Source organism: Anopheles stephensi, chromosome 2 (assembly GCF_013141755.1).
Source record: "Anopheles stephensi strain Indian chromosome 2, UCI_ANSTEP_V1.0, whole genome shotgun sequence".
NCBI lineage: Eukaryota > Metazoa > Arthropoda > Insecta > Diptera > Culicidae > Anopheles > Anopheles stephensi.
In genome coordinates this window covers 67,344,838-67,362,111 of record NC_050202.1, presented here as the reverse complement: position 1 = coordinate 67,362,111, position 17,274 = coordinate 67,344,838, and the positions used below count along the sequence as shown (strand labels likewise).

General features: G+C 44.7%; 1 protein-coding gene across 20 annotated transcripts in view; it reads right to left on the bottom strand.

The window, feature by feature from the left end:
- The window catches only part of LOC118504398 (sodium/potassium-transporting ATPase subunit alpha), a 69,892-nt gene that overhangs the window by 26,822 nt on the left and 25,796 nt on the right, over positions 1 to 17,274 (bottom strand). For 5 of the 20 annotated variants that reach the window (XR_004905297.1, XM_036038807.1, XM_036038804.1 and 2 more), the window contains exon 2: positions 1,205 to 1,285. The exons of 4 other annotated variants lie outside the window; for them this stretch is intronic. Coding sequence is in view for 5 of the 16 variants with exons in the window: in XM_036038807.1 (XP_035894700.1) it covers positions 1,205 to 1,285 (81 nt within the window). In the remaining 11 variants the exon portion in view is untranslated. Of the gene's footprint in view, positions 1 to 1,204; positions 1,286 to 8,478; positions 8,621 to 9,763; positions 9,783 to 10,606; positions 10,992 to 11,967; positions 12,640 to 17,274 lie in introns of those variants that run through there. 11 more of the 20 variants (XM_036038821.1, XM_036038810.1, XM_036038819.1 and 8 more) reach the window with 5 other exon arrangements.

Here is a 17,274-nt window from a genome sequence, read left to right as displayed (position 1 = left end):
GGCGATTGTTTGAACGAACAAATACATGGCGCATCACGAAATGCTTCAATTTTGCTGTATGACTCGCCTCGAATGAAACAGTCGTCTGTCAACCGTGACGTACGAGTATTTCGGTAGGGCAATTGTTTAGGTCAGTTTCTAGGCGAATGGTTTATTACTATCATTACTACGTCCATGTGGCCCGATAAATGAAATGTCAATAATGAACCGACGTCATACACACGTCTCCCAATTATAGGAAGTTAGTCTTCCGCACCCCAAAATCTATTATCACCGAAAAAATAGACACCAATTTAGTATACGCCGACCATAGGAACTCCATAAAATTGGCAGTATAATGTCCGTTACATAAGTAGCGTACCGCCGCCACATTTATGGATGCCCAATACGTTGGGATTATGTGCCATTAGGCTGTCCGCATGCTGTTGTAACGGCATGATAAAAAGAATACGGCACTGTGGTGTCATTTGTCCGTGCACCAATTCTCGGTACTGCTCGGCATGATTTGCAATGTGTATGACTTTTTTGACTGCTAAGCCCTAAGCCCTTCAACATCGACGACGCATGGGACAGGCGCATGTTCGAGATTAGGCAAGCTGCCAATCGTGGTGGCATTTGGTATGTGTATCGTGTTTGGCCAAAGTGTCCCCACACGGCCTGGACCGTCGTCGAAACGTTCTGCCGGAATGTTCTTCGGCAAAGCCATGCGCGCTGCAACTGGCGACAACAAGGGTGGTGCCAAATCGGGTGAAAACATACAAAAAGTCACACGTGAAAAATGATTCCTTTCGACTGTGATAGATACGATGGTACAGCATTGCATCATTACAATAATTATATTATTGAGGTAAGTGGATTAGCGCTTGCTGGGATAAAAAAGCAGGTGAGACAATCAATTTCCGCAGCTTTGTTACGTCTGATGTGTAGGTATGAAAAGTGATGTAAGTAAATTGTTACTATTAAGGTCATTTTTAAGTACAGCGATACGTCAAACTTGTTAAAAAAGTGGGTATGCGTAGTAAAAGTATCAATTGATAGTTTTAAATTAATATCAAAATTTAGTACTTTTAACTAATGATTAGTTTTCCATGTTAGTATACTTGAGTGTGGTGTGTGTGAATGTGTCCAGTGTTTTGCGTGTGCGTGTAAAACATAATAAGCCTGTTGTTGTTTGAAGAAAAAAAAATCATAATGTCAGTACTACCTTGAACTGGCCATCGGCTGTGCGATTGTCATCCTTAAGTGGGGCCACCGTGGCCACACGGTACGAGTCCGTCCTACCGGTCTGCACAGATGCGATTGGTGATGAATGATGATGTGTTCGGTTGTGTGTTTAATTCATGAGTGTGGGTATTTTTATGAGATTCGTTTATTCGTAGCGGCACAATGTCAAACAAAAAACGAACGAATTGATTGGATTGTTGCGTGCGCATATTTTTTTTTTTTTGGACGATACACAAAAGGACATTTGTATGCAACGATAAGCATTAGCAATCCGGACAAGAATTTGGATGTTGTCGGTCCGATAAAAGCAAAGACAATAAACAGCAAAATGGTAAAACAAAATTACACAACACACAAACAACATCAGTCGAGCGCACAAACACACAAAAGACAGCAGAGCAGCATACGCGGAGATCAATACGGCCAAAGGGGTACACGATATCCGCGCGACGCATGCAATACGTTGGGGGACGACACGAATCAGGCAGGCATAAGTTATGTATAAGAAAACATACAAACAAAACAAAACATGGAATGGAAACAAAAAAATAATATTAGAATAAATTGATAAATAAACCACGGAAATGGCACACAATGCATGCACGGAGTATAATACAATCGGAGAGCCTTATATGTTCGGTGAGCAGCTTACAAAAAAAAAGATCTGAAAGAACCAACCGATTTTGTCCAACGAATTAGCGAACGAACTTAATATTATTTTTGTTTTGTAAATAGAGAAATGCTATATATTCTTCGATATCGTGCGATATTTTTGCTGGGAAAAGGTTAAAGGTAGAAACACTTCCTATGACATTACTCTCTTCCTGCTCCATTTTTAGCTGAGTACCGAAGTCACGTAATGTAACTTTTTGTTGGGAGCTTCGGGCCACGCCAACTATTCAGCTTTTAGTAGCTATGCGGTATTATTATTCGACCATGCATTATTGTGCTGGTATACACGTAGCATGGTAATTTTTGTTGAATGTATAAATGCATTCTAAACAAACATACACTCTTTTCCGACAATAGCTGCAAAGTAATAATTATAACTGACATCGATCTACCACCGCAAAGGAACTCACGACGGAGAGCGGCTTAAAAGATTGGCGAGTGTTTATGCAGTACCAGCTGCTCTACTTTTTCGGTTAGGAAGGTCGGAAGGTTTTCTCGGGCTAAACGCAAGGAAGGTTGATTTTGCCGAGAGAACCCATTACAAATCGCGCCAGGAAGGAACGAAAAAAAACAACCGTTCCTCTAATACAGCCTACGTGCTCTGCGCCTGTAAGAGCGGACATGCGCAGTCACGATTTGCAGGTTATATAATCGGGAGAATTGCTTCGATCGTCTCAATTTTCCACCGAATTTTCCCATGGTTTGGAAATTATGTATATTATACACCGTATGTATGTGGAGTACGTTCCCGCTTCGATCGAAGTGAACAAACATTGCTGGAAGCTCATCACGATTCCCCCCCATCTAGTGTGGTAAATACCTAAAAGGACAGAAACGTTTGCCAGGGATAACTTTGAGCGGTGACCTTAGACAATACCCTAGACTAAATAAAATAAAGTTATTTCCACTGGCGCACGGTTCATAGTTTGTAGTTCCACTGGGAATTGAGATGTCACTGTTGGGAATAAAGTGTCTCAATAAAACCCACAGCCAGGCGTACAATTGGAAAAAGTCCATCGATTTATTTGTGTGAATGATAGTGTGGAAATACAAAGTCAATGCCAATGCCAGTAAAAATAGCTTTCTTTAAATAGTTATATAATAGATTCGTTTAGATGGAGTACAAATCATCCACATCTCTTAACGCAATATTTAAAACAACGTTGAAAACACCTAAACCACATCACTCATTAGTTCCCACACCATACGAATGTGTCGTAAGTTTTGAAAGACGCTAGCGCATCACTGCGATACAACCACCAATACCGGACGCTTCACAACTACGTCCAAAGATCAGCTTAAGGTCAGTGTCGTAAACTCCGACCGACAGACGCGAAGTGAAAAAATAAATAATAATAAAGCGGTACCATCTACCGAGCACGATCAACACAGCAGCACCGGGCTGGTTTCAAAATAAAGAAGAGGTTTTCAATTTGTTTTCCGACACTTTGAATTTACGTTGGAAATTTTATTCCTCAAAATCCTCACAGTATTATGCGACCAACATCTTAAAATCGGATCATCCTTCCGTTTGAAGCTGTGATGTGTGAGTTTGGATGAATATTTCCACCAGGCTCTGATGACTGATTGGCCAGGTGCCAAACGCACAGTTAGAATACTTGAGGACCGGTATGAAAATTAAAAAAAAAAAAAACAGCTTGAACACGTCGAATTGAGCTAAGAAAATTGTTGTCATTTTTCTTCTAATAATAAACGGCATCATCGAGTGGCTCTAGCATAGCGTAGCAAAGTGACTACTGCGCGCGGCACATGGTGTACTGCTTAGTTATGATTTATTAAGAACAGTTTTATTCATTTCGCGTTTCAATGTCAAATTTTAGAGCTTACGTTACGATACAGCTATTTTGATGGAGACGCCCAGTTGTTTTCAGATGTGATAGTTTTTTGAAAATTTTTAAGCAAACTGCTGAATTGAATGGAACAACAGGGAAGCTAATACGCTACACCCGCATTGCTTTTACATCTCTGGAAAACTACCAGACATCAGTGTTATTAGTGCACCACCGAAGTGTTTTAGCACCTTTGTGCCGGTTTTTCATATTAATCCTATCTATCTTACTATAAGACATGCGCAAACAACCGCTCCACTCATTAACATCTACGTTGATAAACGTCCCGGCATGATCCACTGTCAACATCAACAATTCCGTCAACTGTTGCAAACGGGGCAGAGTGTGAATGCAAACGGCAAACACATGCCAGAGCAGCCCTACCTAACGGCGAACGAAGGTAAGTATTCCTGAACCAACCCCCCTTTACTGAGACCGGTTCATCAAAACACACCATTCGTTGTCAAGTGCCAAAGCATGCCACAAAAAACTAACCCGACCCAGTTTAAGTTCGCCGCCGTTCCAGAGCGAGAGGGGCGCGCGTTCGTGTAAGCGTGTTGCGCGATGAATTTACGATGGGATTTCGCGCTTTGCAGCCCTAAATCTTGACAAGCACACACACGACCGGGATCCTGATAAGGAATACTTTCTCAGCAAGTGTCGTGTACCTTCTCCCCGGTACAAACTCTTGCTAGACACGAGCGCCTATCGCCGGGCACGATCATTTTCAGTGGTTGTGATCTTTACAAAAAAAACCGGATGATGATGACGATGAGATTTCCCGCACTCGGGGAACTTCTACTGTTTACGTTTCCTGGCTCAGTTCGTGCTCCGTATTAACCCCAAAAACCGGAGCAAAGCGAGGAGTGATCGAAAATTTTCTAGTAAACGCGTAAAGAAACATTACCATCACGTTGAAACTCCTTTTTGCACATCTATCAATGGCCACGTGTTTTGTGTGGAAGGGATCAACTGATTATTTACATTTTGCAGAATGTTTTTATACATCGAACCTCACCAAAGCCGTGCCGGACGGGTGGTGCACACACATTGTTGAGTGCTGCATGTTGTACGGCTTGATGTTGATCGACCGCTCTGTCACGACAAGTAGTAAAAAACCAGATGATCAACGCCGTACCATTACTTGCCACTTCTCGTCCATACTTCAGGAGGATGAATACGCGAAACATCATTTCAACGCATCATCATCATCCGTCTTAAGGTCTAAGATTAACTGAACCTGTTCGACTTACGGTTGTAGGGTACGATGGTTTGTTTATTTTTCGTTTCACTAATAAAACGTTGAACACACACCATTCGACACTAGCGCAGATATTATGAAGCTGTCCGTATTTAGCATTAGAGCTCGATCACTTCACCGTTTGAAATCCCGGGTGGCGGGCTGTGTATATAGAGCCGCTAGCGGAAAATCTTTTCGCAAAACCCATAAACTATGTAAATACCCAAACTAACTAATATCAAAAACCCTGGGAGAGCCCCTTCCGAAATGTCAAATCAGCACACTTCCAATCATTCTACTCCACAGTTCCGGTCGCAACACTTTCAACGTTATCTGATTCTTCCCCTTCGACAAGAGGAAGTACCAATAAACTCCGAGCAGCTAAAAGAATGCTGCATTAAGAAAAACGAAACTGAAACTTGGCTGAGTGGTTTCGTTACCGTGGCTCTAAATGAGAGCGCTAGAAGATGGACGGGCGCAAAAATGCTTTGCCGAGTGGTAACAGGAAAGCATTCAACGACGCAAGCACAAAAAAGCAATTCTCGACCGGAAACCTTTCCGCAAAGGTTCAACACAATCAACCGAATTAATCTCTTTCCTTCATTTCATCATTTATCCACGCCAAAGTGCAGCCCACGACGTGACGGCTGTTTGAGCCACCCGCTCCGAATAGGGGACGATTGGCAAGTACCCGGTCACCGCATTCGATTGCGATAAGAGAAGCTGAAATTTGAATAAACCTGTTCAACGCAAACAGAAACCCGCCAATCCGGCGCGAAGAACGTCGTGTAACCCGACGAGCGAAGCGAATCTATTTCCGTTGCAATCCGGTTGCTTCCGGTTTCGATGCGAAGCACCATTAGAGCAGCTAGTGGGGCAAAGTGTGTGTGTCAATATTTGAACAATTTGTCATTCATAGGCACTAGTTGCGGGGAACGCGACAGGACAGGAATAGTTTTCGAGAAAAAGAAGCATAGGCAAATGCTACCAAAACACCAGCCGTTTTATTTGGATAGCTCAATATATTTTATTGATAAGTTGGGTCGACGTTGTGGCTGGTTGGGACAAAGCATGGAGTGAAACGTACCCACTTATAAAAGTAACATTTTATTGCCCTATACAGCATAAAAGCAACTTTGCGTTTCGTCGCTTTGTACTATTTGCGTCTGTCACATCTCATCTGTCTCTCTCGCCCAACCCAAAGTACATATACAAACAACTTCAAACGGTCGTCGGATAGTTAGGGGTGAGACGGTGGAGGCGAGTGGGGGTGTAGACAAAGCTAAACGTGACAAGCAAAGCGCGATAAATGGTGCCCTACGGTGTTGACCGGTAAACGTGCTGTTTGTTCGGAAATAACAACACTTTTAAACGACTAACCACTTTACTATAAACAACAAGTGCATTTGAAATTGCACCAGAATTGAGAGCTGAGGAACTAATCGCTTATTGTTTGAGCACAGAATAAAAGTTTCAGTCGTTCATATAATTAGCTATCCAATTAGTTTCTTCTACTATTTCACCACAATTTATTGAAGCGTTGATATTTCCATCCAATTGTTCCCTTATGAGTAACTATTGCTACCCTCTCTTTGAGCTGTATTTGAATAAACATGAGCCAAGACTTAATCTCGGAAACTACCGAGCGGTTTAGTACTGTCCTTCCCCTGGCTACAAACAAAAAAAAAATACATCGCGCAAACAGCGCAAGGGAATCAAGCTACATCGAGCCACAGCGCACAGCGAATGTGATAAACAAGATCAAGTTCAGATCATGATCATCGGCCAAGCCCGATATTTTATCGTCCGCTCCGAGGGTAAAATGGAAATGAGTCGGTGGCAGGGTAGTCTAGCTCCATAAAAAGCTCTCAAATTAAATCTCAACGTATGCATCCTTCAGCCGGCGGATGTGTGCAATCTGATTCGATCGCGCATTGCACGTCTTGGGGGGGAGAACCCAGGGCTTCATGTCGCCTTGGTTCAATTACATCGGAGGTGAAAAAAAACACATTCCAACACAGCAATACCCATTTAGAGCAGTTTGTTAGCATCAAGGCGTCACCAGCTTGTACACACCACCGCAACAGCTCGCTAGTTGGGTCCCCTAGCTGCCATGTCTAGAATCGCAAGGTTTACATCAATGTGACGTGTTACATCCCACACCGCTTCCCACAGACGAACCGACGAAACGCTGTCATCTTCAAAGTATTCATAGATGTGAAAATTTATGAAATCGTAAATCTCCTTCAACGGAAAACCGAGAAACCGAGAGTATGATGGACTTTTTTTAGCAAACGCTCAAACAAAATCAAACAGTGATCGACTGGCACAGCCAGACGACGCAGCCGGTACAGATCAAGAAAAATGAATAGAAGTAAAATATAGCCAAGCAACTGTATGTTTCGCCTTTTTGTTTTCTGCGCAGCAATGTCCTCCAAAACCGTAGACAATGTATATGAAGAATGGAAATTTTCGAACCTGGCGCATGTGTTGTTTGTCTGGGTTGTGTTGTGTACACGAACAACAACCTTTCCATGTGAAGCTACGGACCCGCATCTAGCGTGTCCATCGGCTAGACCAGCGAGCGGTTTGCGTTCGCATGGCCATCCGTTCTGCTACCATCATTGACCCACAATCAAACAAAACGTGCTTCGATAATCGAATGTGGTGGGAATGTGCAATCGCATGAACATCTGCATGAACACACACACGCCGGCCGATGGTTCGTGTTTCGCGGTCCAATCTATGTCCAACGAATCGTAGCATCCGATCGTTCGGCGAGCGTACGGGTTTTGATTGATTTGCTACTGCTGGAATGTTGTTGTGCGTCGGTTTAGTGATTTGCGTTAGAGCACTTGACACCATGAATGGGTATTTTTGTTCACCGTGTACTGGCAACGATGTGTTTGAGTGTATCGTCACACAGTAATTAATATTTTATCGTTATAAAGCGAGCCTGGGATATGATGTACCCAGTAGTATTGCTTGGTTAATAAAATATTGGCCTTATTATTGTGCCAGTATTCTTTCCCAAAACTTGCGATACCATCTGGTAATGATAAAAGCTTAAACGGAAAAATGTACACTTGAATACTTCCAATTAGGATCTTAGTCCATCGGAGTTGCCGCATCGTTATGTAATATGCTTGACATACTGCAACATACTTCAACGGACGTTTTTATGATGCAACATGTATGATGATGCATAACGATTTTTTCAAACCTTCTCAACAAATTCCACCTTTTTGAATCCGCCAAGTTGTGCTTATATGGATAATGTCCTTGAACAATATTATGTAACGCGCTTGATTCCCCGGGCATTCCATTTTCAATCAATCGGTTAAGTATTAAGTTCGTTCGACAAATTCGTTGTAGTTCTTAACAGTGGCGTAATAATTTTCTTGCATCTTTTAATGTTCATTTTCAGATAGCGTTTTTTTCCAGTGCCCAAGACTCTCACACTCCGCAGTACTGTCACGGGCTGGAACCTACCTGAGGCATTATGCACTCTAATGCCTGGCTGGAAGCGGGAAGGACAAACACGGAAAGGACACAACCAGCTGTAAGTGTATAGAACTAGCGCTCACACACCACCGCAGTGCAAAGCTTGCAAATGCGGATGTGTAGTCCCCAACTGTTACGAGACATAGGATTTGTGGACAGGGAATACACAAGAAAGAAAAGAAATAATTGTAATGAAATAATGCTTACACACATACACATACTTAATTAACGGGCATGTAAAACGGAAAATTTGTGCTTGAAAAGCAATGTTAACATTGACAAAGAGTGGCCACTCCACACAACGACACGCGCATACACGCGTATAGGATGGCCACTCACACACACACACACGATACAACATATCCTCCCGCAGGTCGAGTGCGTGTACGGAACGAGAACACACGCCGTCGATCGAAACAGTTGCGCAACGCGACGTTTTTTCTTTTCCATACGTCTCCGCACCGAGACGTTTTTCTTTCCGCCCCGATCCACTCACCCACCATCACTGGTGAGGGTGAAAAATTGAGATGAAAAACAGGGAGAGAGTGCTCGCAGCTGGCCTGCTGAAAAGCTCCTGTTGGAAAACCCCATTTCCCGCTCGAGCAGTGCTCCGTACTCAATCACGGACACTCATCAACGCCATTCTCTCCGCCACGCGTTTCTGCTACAGTGGAAGGAAAGCGCTTGCAGCTCTCTTTGAGTTTGTGTCAAAAGAGAATTCGTTCCCACGAAAAATGGCACCTGCCGATCCGGAGAGGACACGGAAAAAATACACAAATACGTAACAGATGGGATGTCCCAATGCCGCAAGATACTCTGCCCGTAGCAAATATTGCCAAAAATATTTTTCCAACTTGTTTTTAACCAAACGGGAACGAGGATCCAGAAAAAGAAACGGTTAATTGCCTGTCGAACTCGTCTAGCTGCTAGGAAGGTCAGGCAAGATAAGCAGTGGAGGCTCAAATCGTCCAGGCAGAGAAGCTATTGAAGCAGTCAGGTGCGTAGCAAACACCGTTTAGAACTCCGAAAAGAACTGGAAAATGGAAAAGATGAACATCGGAGGAAGAGAGAAACGAGAGTATTTAAAGTGTGTAGTATAGTCTATCTCCGAAGACGACTTCATGTTTGTCTTCAAGATCTTATGATCCTCAAAAATATTATTTGCGGTAACAATATAAATGGTAGCATCGGTAGTAGGTGTAGTGGTAGTAGTAGCTCTAACAATCGTTGACGGTGTTGGTACAAGTTGATGATTATGAATGATGGCGCATACATCCGGTGTAACGGGCAAGGTTCACGAATAGTGTTGTTTCACTCTCCCTTTCAACAGCACCTTTCAGCAAGCACTTAATCCATTTCCATTCTTCAATGGTCCTCTCTAAGCACTAGATGTCAATTTTAGGCTTCACACGTCCTCTTTTTCATAACACTTTCAGTGCACAACCACCAACACCAACTAATTCACTATTCCGTGCGCACATCCGCTCGAACACACAGATCACCTGTGGTGAATGTAGTACAACCAAATGTTTGAAATAAAAAAAACCAACGTCACATGGGAAGATTTTCTTCTCCTGGCTTTTTCTTCTACTCTAAAATCCACTACGCCAGACGAATCACAAAATATACCCTTGCCTGCCGCGGAAAGCCAGTAGGAAACATTATATTTATCACATCTCGCTTCTTCGCACCGTAATTAACCATTCTTTCTTGAGCGTTGTCGCATGTTTTTTAGCACATTTAAATCCTTTTTCTTTTTCATTCGGCGCTTTGCTCTTTAACACGGAATGTATTTCTGAGTTTTGTGTGGTCCCCCGTCGCGGGAGACTACAGGAACCTCCTGACTCAATTGGTGGTGTGGTGGTGAATCTATTTTCTGCCCTACTACCATACTTTTTTTCTGTCTGTCCAAGGTCTGCTCAAACCTCGCATGAAACCGTACGACACGGGGACGTACGCGGACATTACACACATTTCACATTCTGCAAATGTGGTGTGGACAGTTTTCTGAATGCGCATTTACCACGATGGAAATACTTGCTCTAGAATTGAAGTAACTTTGAAACACCCATAAGGCGACAGAGGATTATATAAAACGTGCAAAACTCTACTCCACCTGTATTCCTGCACAACAGCCTAGATGCCTACCGGAAAATAGCACTGTCGCTTAACCACGAACTACTCCGGGCTATGTTTTGTGGTTAACCCAACGTGTTCTCCTACACACACACACGCACAAACGATCGATCGAGTGGGTGTTGTATTGCTTCAGAATTCGCAAAACGTGAAGTGTATAGTTAAAGAATGTCGACTGGAATGAATCCTCCACTAGTTGGAAGCGTTTGGGTCGCGCGACGGCTTCGCGTTCCCTGTCGAGACGAGGGTTAAGTCGATCGAAACACGAAGGATACACCGTCCGTCCTTCAGGATGAGAGAACTTGCTAAGTTCGCCAGGAACTGACGGGGTAAGAAAATACCCGCTCTCTAGAGAGGGAGAGAAGGAAAATGAGAGCTAAGAAAAGGGCGAGAGAGTTCGTCCCTTGTACTCCCGGTTCAATTAGGATGAGTTCCATGCTCCTCTCGAACGATCACTCATTTTCATGCACCCATTTTTCCTCCATTTTCCGTGAGTGACGCCACTCACAATGGGAACACTCTCCGAAGAGAGGCGAGATTTCTCTCCGTTTTTGGATGGGAAGGATAATGGTGCTTTTTTTTTTGTTGAACCATATTTTCACCTTACTCTAACCGTTCCTATGTCCTTATGTCGTAACCGGATGGTTCCGTGTTCGAAGAAAATTACATTGACACTCAGGGCGACATAATTAAAATACACTATTTTTTGAAAGAAAACCATCTCACACAGACACAATTTTACGCACACGCGTACTCCTGTTGTAGGTCATTTTTGGAGGTCATAAGGTGTAGCTAGTATAAATGTGGTAAGCGTTCCTTCCCATCAAGGGAAAAAATTGAACCGAGAGACTTTACACTGTAGGAGAAGGGGGCCAAATTGGATAGAATGGATCATGTGTCCTTGCTGTTCTTAGGGGTGCCATCCTTGAGTAAGGAAGAGCAACACCAACGCTCACAACACCCGCGGTTCACACAACGTCCATCAATATCATCCACTGCACAAGTTATGTGAGAACTCTTCCGATTTCAACCGTTTGACACTGTTTTTTCTCTCTTGCTTCAAACACAAGTCATAGTCCTTTCATAACGCACCCTACAGTTACGCGATACTGCTTGGTAGATTTTTTGTTTTAACCAAACTTTACTGAGGACACACACAACACACAGCAAAAAGTGGTCTAGTGCCGTTGGTCAACGGTCACGTCCAGCGGGGTGAAAGGGAGTTGGGGGACCTCCCAAACCTGGGCCTATCGTTTGTGCCCGTGTACAATAGCGCACAGACGCAAAGACGTGTCACGAGCTCACGATGGATCTGCAACAGCACAGCCTCTTTCTACGCACCTATTGATATTTAGTTGAAAGACTCTTCTTCACGTTGAACTTTATAAATCTCCGCAGACGGGGACGTAACAACGAAACGGCTGGTTGGAGGTGGTGGTGGGAGGGAGCGGTTCCGACACACACACACACACGCACGCACACACAAAGGATAGGTGTGTGCTCTAAATGCACACACTCACACACAAACGCGCGCACTTGCTATTCGGCGCAGCACCAACTAAACACAAACGCACACACGACGCACGTACACTCACGCTAGCGCGCACGGTACGCGCACACGAAAGCCACACGCCACAACGGAACACACGCTCACGGCCAGCACACTGTGCGCTGAAGGGCGGACCAGTCCTGCTCCGGGGGGTTGTGGTCGGATCGAGAGAACACCAGTAAAACGCGACCTTCTTCGATCAGGCACGGCGCTCAACTGAGCAGCATCAGTGCGGTGGCTTTCGTTTAAGCGCTTTCGAGCCGCGCTGGGTGCGTTCGGTGACGCTGCCGGGGGGGAGACCGGCGGGAAGGGCGGCGACGGGTAGGACGAGAGCACGGTAAGAGAACTATGGAACGGATTCGAGAGCGCGAGAGCCATGTGTCTACTACCGTCAGTCTAACCACCCCATTAAAAAGGGTAGGGGTGGCCCGCGTACCAACATCCTTTTTTCGGTGTTGGACACTACCACACATCGTAGAGAATCAATTTTTATACTCTCGATGTCTCTCTTTCTCTCGTTTACACACGTTTTTTCGTTCTATCTCTCTTTCCCTCGCTTATGCTTGTACTCATTTCTTCTTAGTAATCCACCCCCTGAACTTCCCCGTGTGTCTTGTATCTCAATCTAACCCGCCATCTCGTCCAAAGATACGGACTTACGGTCTCCTTCTCTCTCGCTCTCGATGGCGCTTTATCACTCGTAATCGAAAGCTTTCTGGAGCGCGGAATTGAACCGCGTGAACGACGAGTGCGCCAGCTGTATGACGTCATACTGCGTCACAAAACGTGTATGATGTTCGAATATGATATTCCAGGAGCATGAGACTCTCTATCAATTTTCAGCCTAAGCAGCATTTCTTTGGTAGTGTAGTAGATTTCTTTGAGACAACCTTCAGATTTCATGAAATAGTAAATTACGATTGTAATGCTACACATTTTTCCTATATTATTAGGATCTCTTTTTCCCCGTACTGTCCAACGGCTGTGAGAGATGCTAACGCTCTCAGTTGCCTGCTGCTAGTTAGGAGAAAATATAACCAAAAGCAAAGCTTTCCGTGAAGGAAAAAAGCTTTCGGGCGACCAATATGGAAGACGGTGGTTCGGCCTCCCTGCAGGAAGTTGGCATCGAACGAGCAATCGTGACTTCGCCAACCAACGAGCTGCTTAAGAAGAAGGAATTGCATAATCTCATTTTCCATTCCAAGCACCAAGCGTCTCCACCAACGCGGCACTACAACTCCTTCAGGATATTAGGATATCGAATATACTACACTCACCTACACACTTGCACCGAGGTTAGGTGAGTCGTGTGTAACAAGCAGCACACATACACTGATGGTCGAAAAAAAAAGAGCAATACAAGAACGCTAATGGTAACCAAGAGCGTACAAGTGACTGCTTAGCCTAACCGGATAAGGCACTACTGTGTGGAGAAGCGGCTTATCGCTAGATCGCAAACAGTTCGTCCCGTACGTAATCCACAGCTTGATTGCACAATAGCAATACGGCTCGAACCAGCAGATTTGTCCACCGGCTAGCAGACACACAACGAATGGGTGATGGCAAACAGACACACCACTATCAACCAACGGCGCTACCGCCGGGTAGCGCTAGACTACTAGCGCGAGCTATTCTGACGGATACGTGTTTTTTACGGTCCCACAAAATTGCATCGATTTGTTCTGTCAGCTGCACATTAAAAACAAAAGACACACTGCTCGCTTACTCCTACTCCTGTGCGCGCGAACCTTTCCGTAAGCTTCACCGTTTAAGCATTATGTTTAGATAACGCAACATCAACGGACACAACAAGGAACGAAGCACCACGGATAGAGAGGTCGCCTAAGAACATGGGCTTACACAACACAACAAATTGCCACATTTGGACAGCAACAGAACGGCAAGGACGGCCCAATAGGCCAACAAATTCGAGGAAAAGAAATAACACACACACATACAAAACATGCCAGGCAATCGGAAACTGTCGCTCGCCCCGCATGTCCTTGCTCTTTCCACAGAACACTTCCATCAAAAAAAGGGCTGGGATGGTAGTGCTGTGCCCGCCGCTGCCATGTTCCATTTACCGCATTATTTGTCTTCTCTTAGGGGTTCCTTTTTATAGAACAACATATCAAATGTCATGAGGTAGGGATTAAAAATTGGATTTTCCCTTCATGACCATGGGCCCCACCCGCACCGTACGGATATCCGTCCTGATTCGGTTCTAATGCTGCTGCTGCTGCCGGAATGCCATTTTCACTGTCCTTCTGCGCGAGAATGTCTGAAGTGTGTGTGTGTGTGTGTGTTTGTGCCCTTATGTGCATGTGTACACCGTTGGATCATCTCACAATCCTTCGGTTCAATCTCGTTCAACACCCAGCAGAACACACATACGGAAGGTTCGCCACTTCGTCGTATGGCGACCTTTTTTTTTCTTCCCGCCACTTTACGGACGGTGAAATTGGAAGAAGTTTTATTAGATTTCCGCTAGCTTGCGTACTTCCGTACCGGAAAAAAGGGACGGAAGAAAAAAAAACGGCTCTCCACATCAACCAATATCAGAGCCCTTTGGCACCTTTAACGAAAAAATGGCAGAGTTTGATCTTAAGAAATTATGACGAGTAGATTTAGGAAAAATCCATCAAATTTCAGAATAGAAGGGTTCAAGCCTAAGTAAGAATACGTTTGACACTCTCTTTCACAACATGAGACAATTTGTTTCCTCAAATTGTGAAGTCAATCCTAGAGCTATCGTAGAGAAGCAAACAATAGCTGACGTTGCAAAGGAAGGAAGCAGAAGAGGGTTGTACGAGTGTGTACTCAGATTTCATGTGGGTAATAATTTTCACAACTTTTACCCATTGGAACGTACAGATTGGCGAACGGCAAACAAACTATTAGCACCAGCCCAGTAAGCCACCGTACCATATTATCGCCAGTATCATGATCGTAGGCAAACATTACCTCCACCATGTCGGAACTCACCCGAACCATCTCTTTTCAACATTCTTAGCGCGTATCTATCCCTCTTGTACCATGCTGCGATCGTCACACAGACCAAGCTAGTCAAAATTGGCATAAGTTTAGCGAGCGATAACCAAACACCCAATATCGTTGCGTTTCGTTCGTTAGAGCTCTGGCGGAATTCAAGCAGGAATTCGAGCACGTGTTTTCATTACAACCTTTTCTCCTGTTGGTCCCGCAAGATGTTGGGGCCGGATTAGAAGAAGCAGATTTTTTTCTTCTTTTGGTACCTTCCGATTAGCGTGCCTCGTGTCATTATTATTTGGCGAGCCAAAATCGATTAACGTGTCCGGTGGTGTCCGTCCCGTCGCCGTCTATCGGTCGCCTACGCGTCGACAATGATGAAGATAGCGGTGTGGTACTCTCGCGTGACGTTTACTCTCGACATGACGTGCTATCGATAAACTTGCGTGAAGCAATACTTAATCAAGCACCCAGTGTGTGTGTGTTTGTTTTATCATCCATCTGCACAGACGCTAAAAATTTAATGCGACTTTTGTTCAGTTTGCCCCGTTTCGACACCTTTCGAGTGGCCCTTGAGATTGTTAAGTCGCACACACGGCGCTAACTTCGCTTGCCTTGGACCATACTTTGCACCATACAGCCCAGTGGTGCTGCTGCTGTGCATGTGCGGCCACTTAGCACGGCTCAGGAGATACGAGTTTAAGCATAGAAACATAGCGGGATTAAAATATCAGTTGCAAAATTAAGCCGGCGGCTGAAACCACCACAATGCCACGAAGCGTATGGGTTCGTTCCGCTAGGCACTATTCTGATTGCGCTCTGTGCCACAATTCCCGAGCAAACCTACGGGACTAGCACACATCCAGAAAATGTACACCGTCCTCCTAACAAGGAAGACATAAATATTGAATTTCACAAGTAGTCTTCTGCCTGCCTGTCACGGCTTGCATAGCATTATGCCACACCGCTGGCAGTGGGCAAGCGTATAGGCCCATATTTACTGTACAATTATTCGCAACAAGCCACACCGCAACTTGCCGTATCTCGCAAGTAATTCCAGACCGCAAGAAATATGGCTGGCTGTTGTTGGTGTGCTATCAAGCGCGTGTCCTCTTGCCACTCCAAACCAAACCGGCCAGTGGTCTCAATTATGATGATCGCACTGATTGACCATGCTCGAGAATTTTATTCTGCCTTGGGTACGTTTCCGACCCGCCGCGGTGGCGCGTCTCGCCCGGCAAGACGTTCAATTTTCGGTACAAGTTTTGAGCTAACTCGTCTCCGGCCGGTTATGTACCAGGACTTCGGGCTACAACAGCTAGGAGGATTTTGTACACACGTTTATGCCTGACATAATTTAGTCCCGTGCACCCGTCCACAGCATCATCGAGGGAAGCTGGCGCGCAAACCGAGGGCACACATGTCATGCAATATACATACGCATATATTGAGCGGAATCAGCACAGGCCATTATTCAATTCCTCACGAAAACGATGCGACCAGTTAGCGGGCAGTAATAGGTCCGCGGATACAAGGCTGCTACTAAACAGTGAACCGTACCGGTTCGTATCACCATTCCGCGCAATGGTCAAAAGCAGCTCCAAACTCGGACACAGTGTTGCAAAGCATTTAGAGGGAACACATATCTGCAGTGTTGGACTTAACCTTCAAATTGTTCCTATCAATTGATTGGCACAAACAAAACAGTAAATAATATAATGTAACAGAAGTTACATAATTTATTGAACTTTAAAATAAACAATCGTACTTCTCATCGTCGTGGTTGTGGCATTTAAAGTTCCTAAAACACACCACATCACGTTCGTAATATTTCACCAGCAAGAGCTACAATAATGCAGCAAGGATTTTACACTGCAGTGGAGCTTTAGCGCCTGTGCTCAATCATTAGGGTCGGTTGTGAGGGTCCGCAAAAAGGCGGAGTCTCCGATTACTGACGCAATAACCACCGGAAGAGGATCGATGAGGATGAGGTATTGGGGCATTTGCTTTCCCCTAGTGCTCCGCTAGATTCCACCGCACCTTGCCCAGCGGGGGCCGATGGAATGGAGTAAAAGTACACCTTCATTCCTCGCTTATCTGTGTTATCTTAT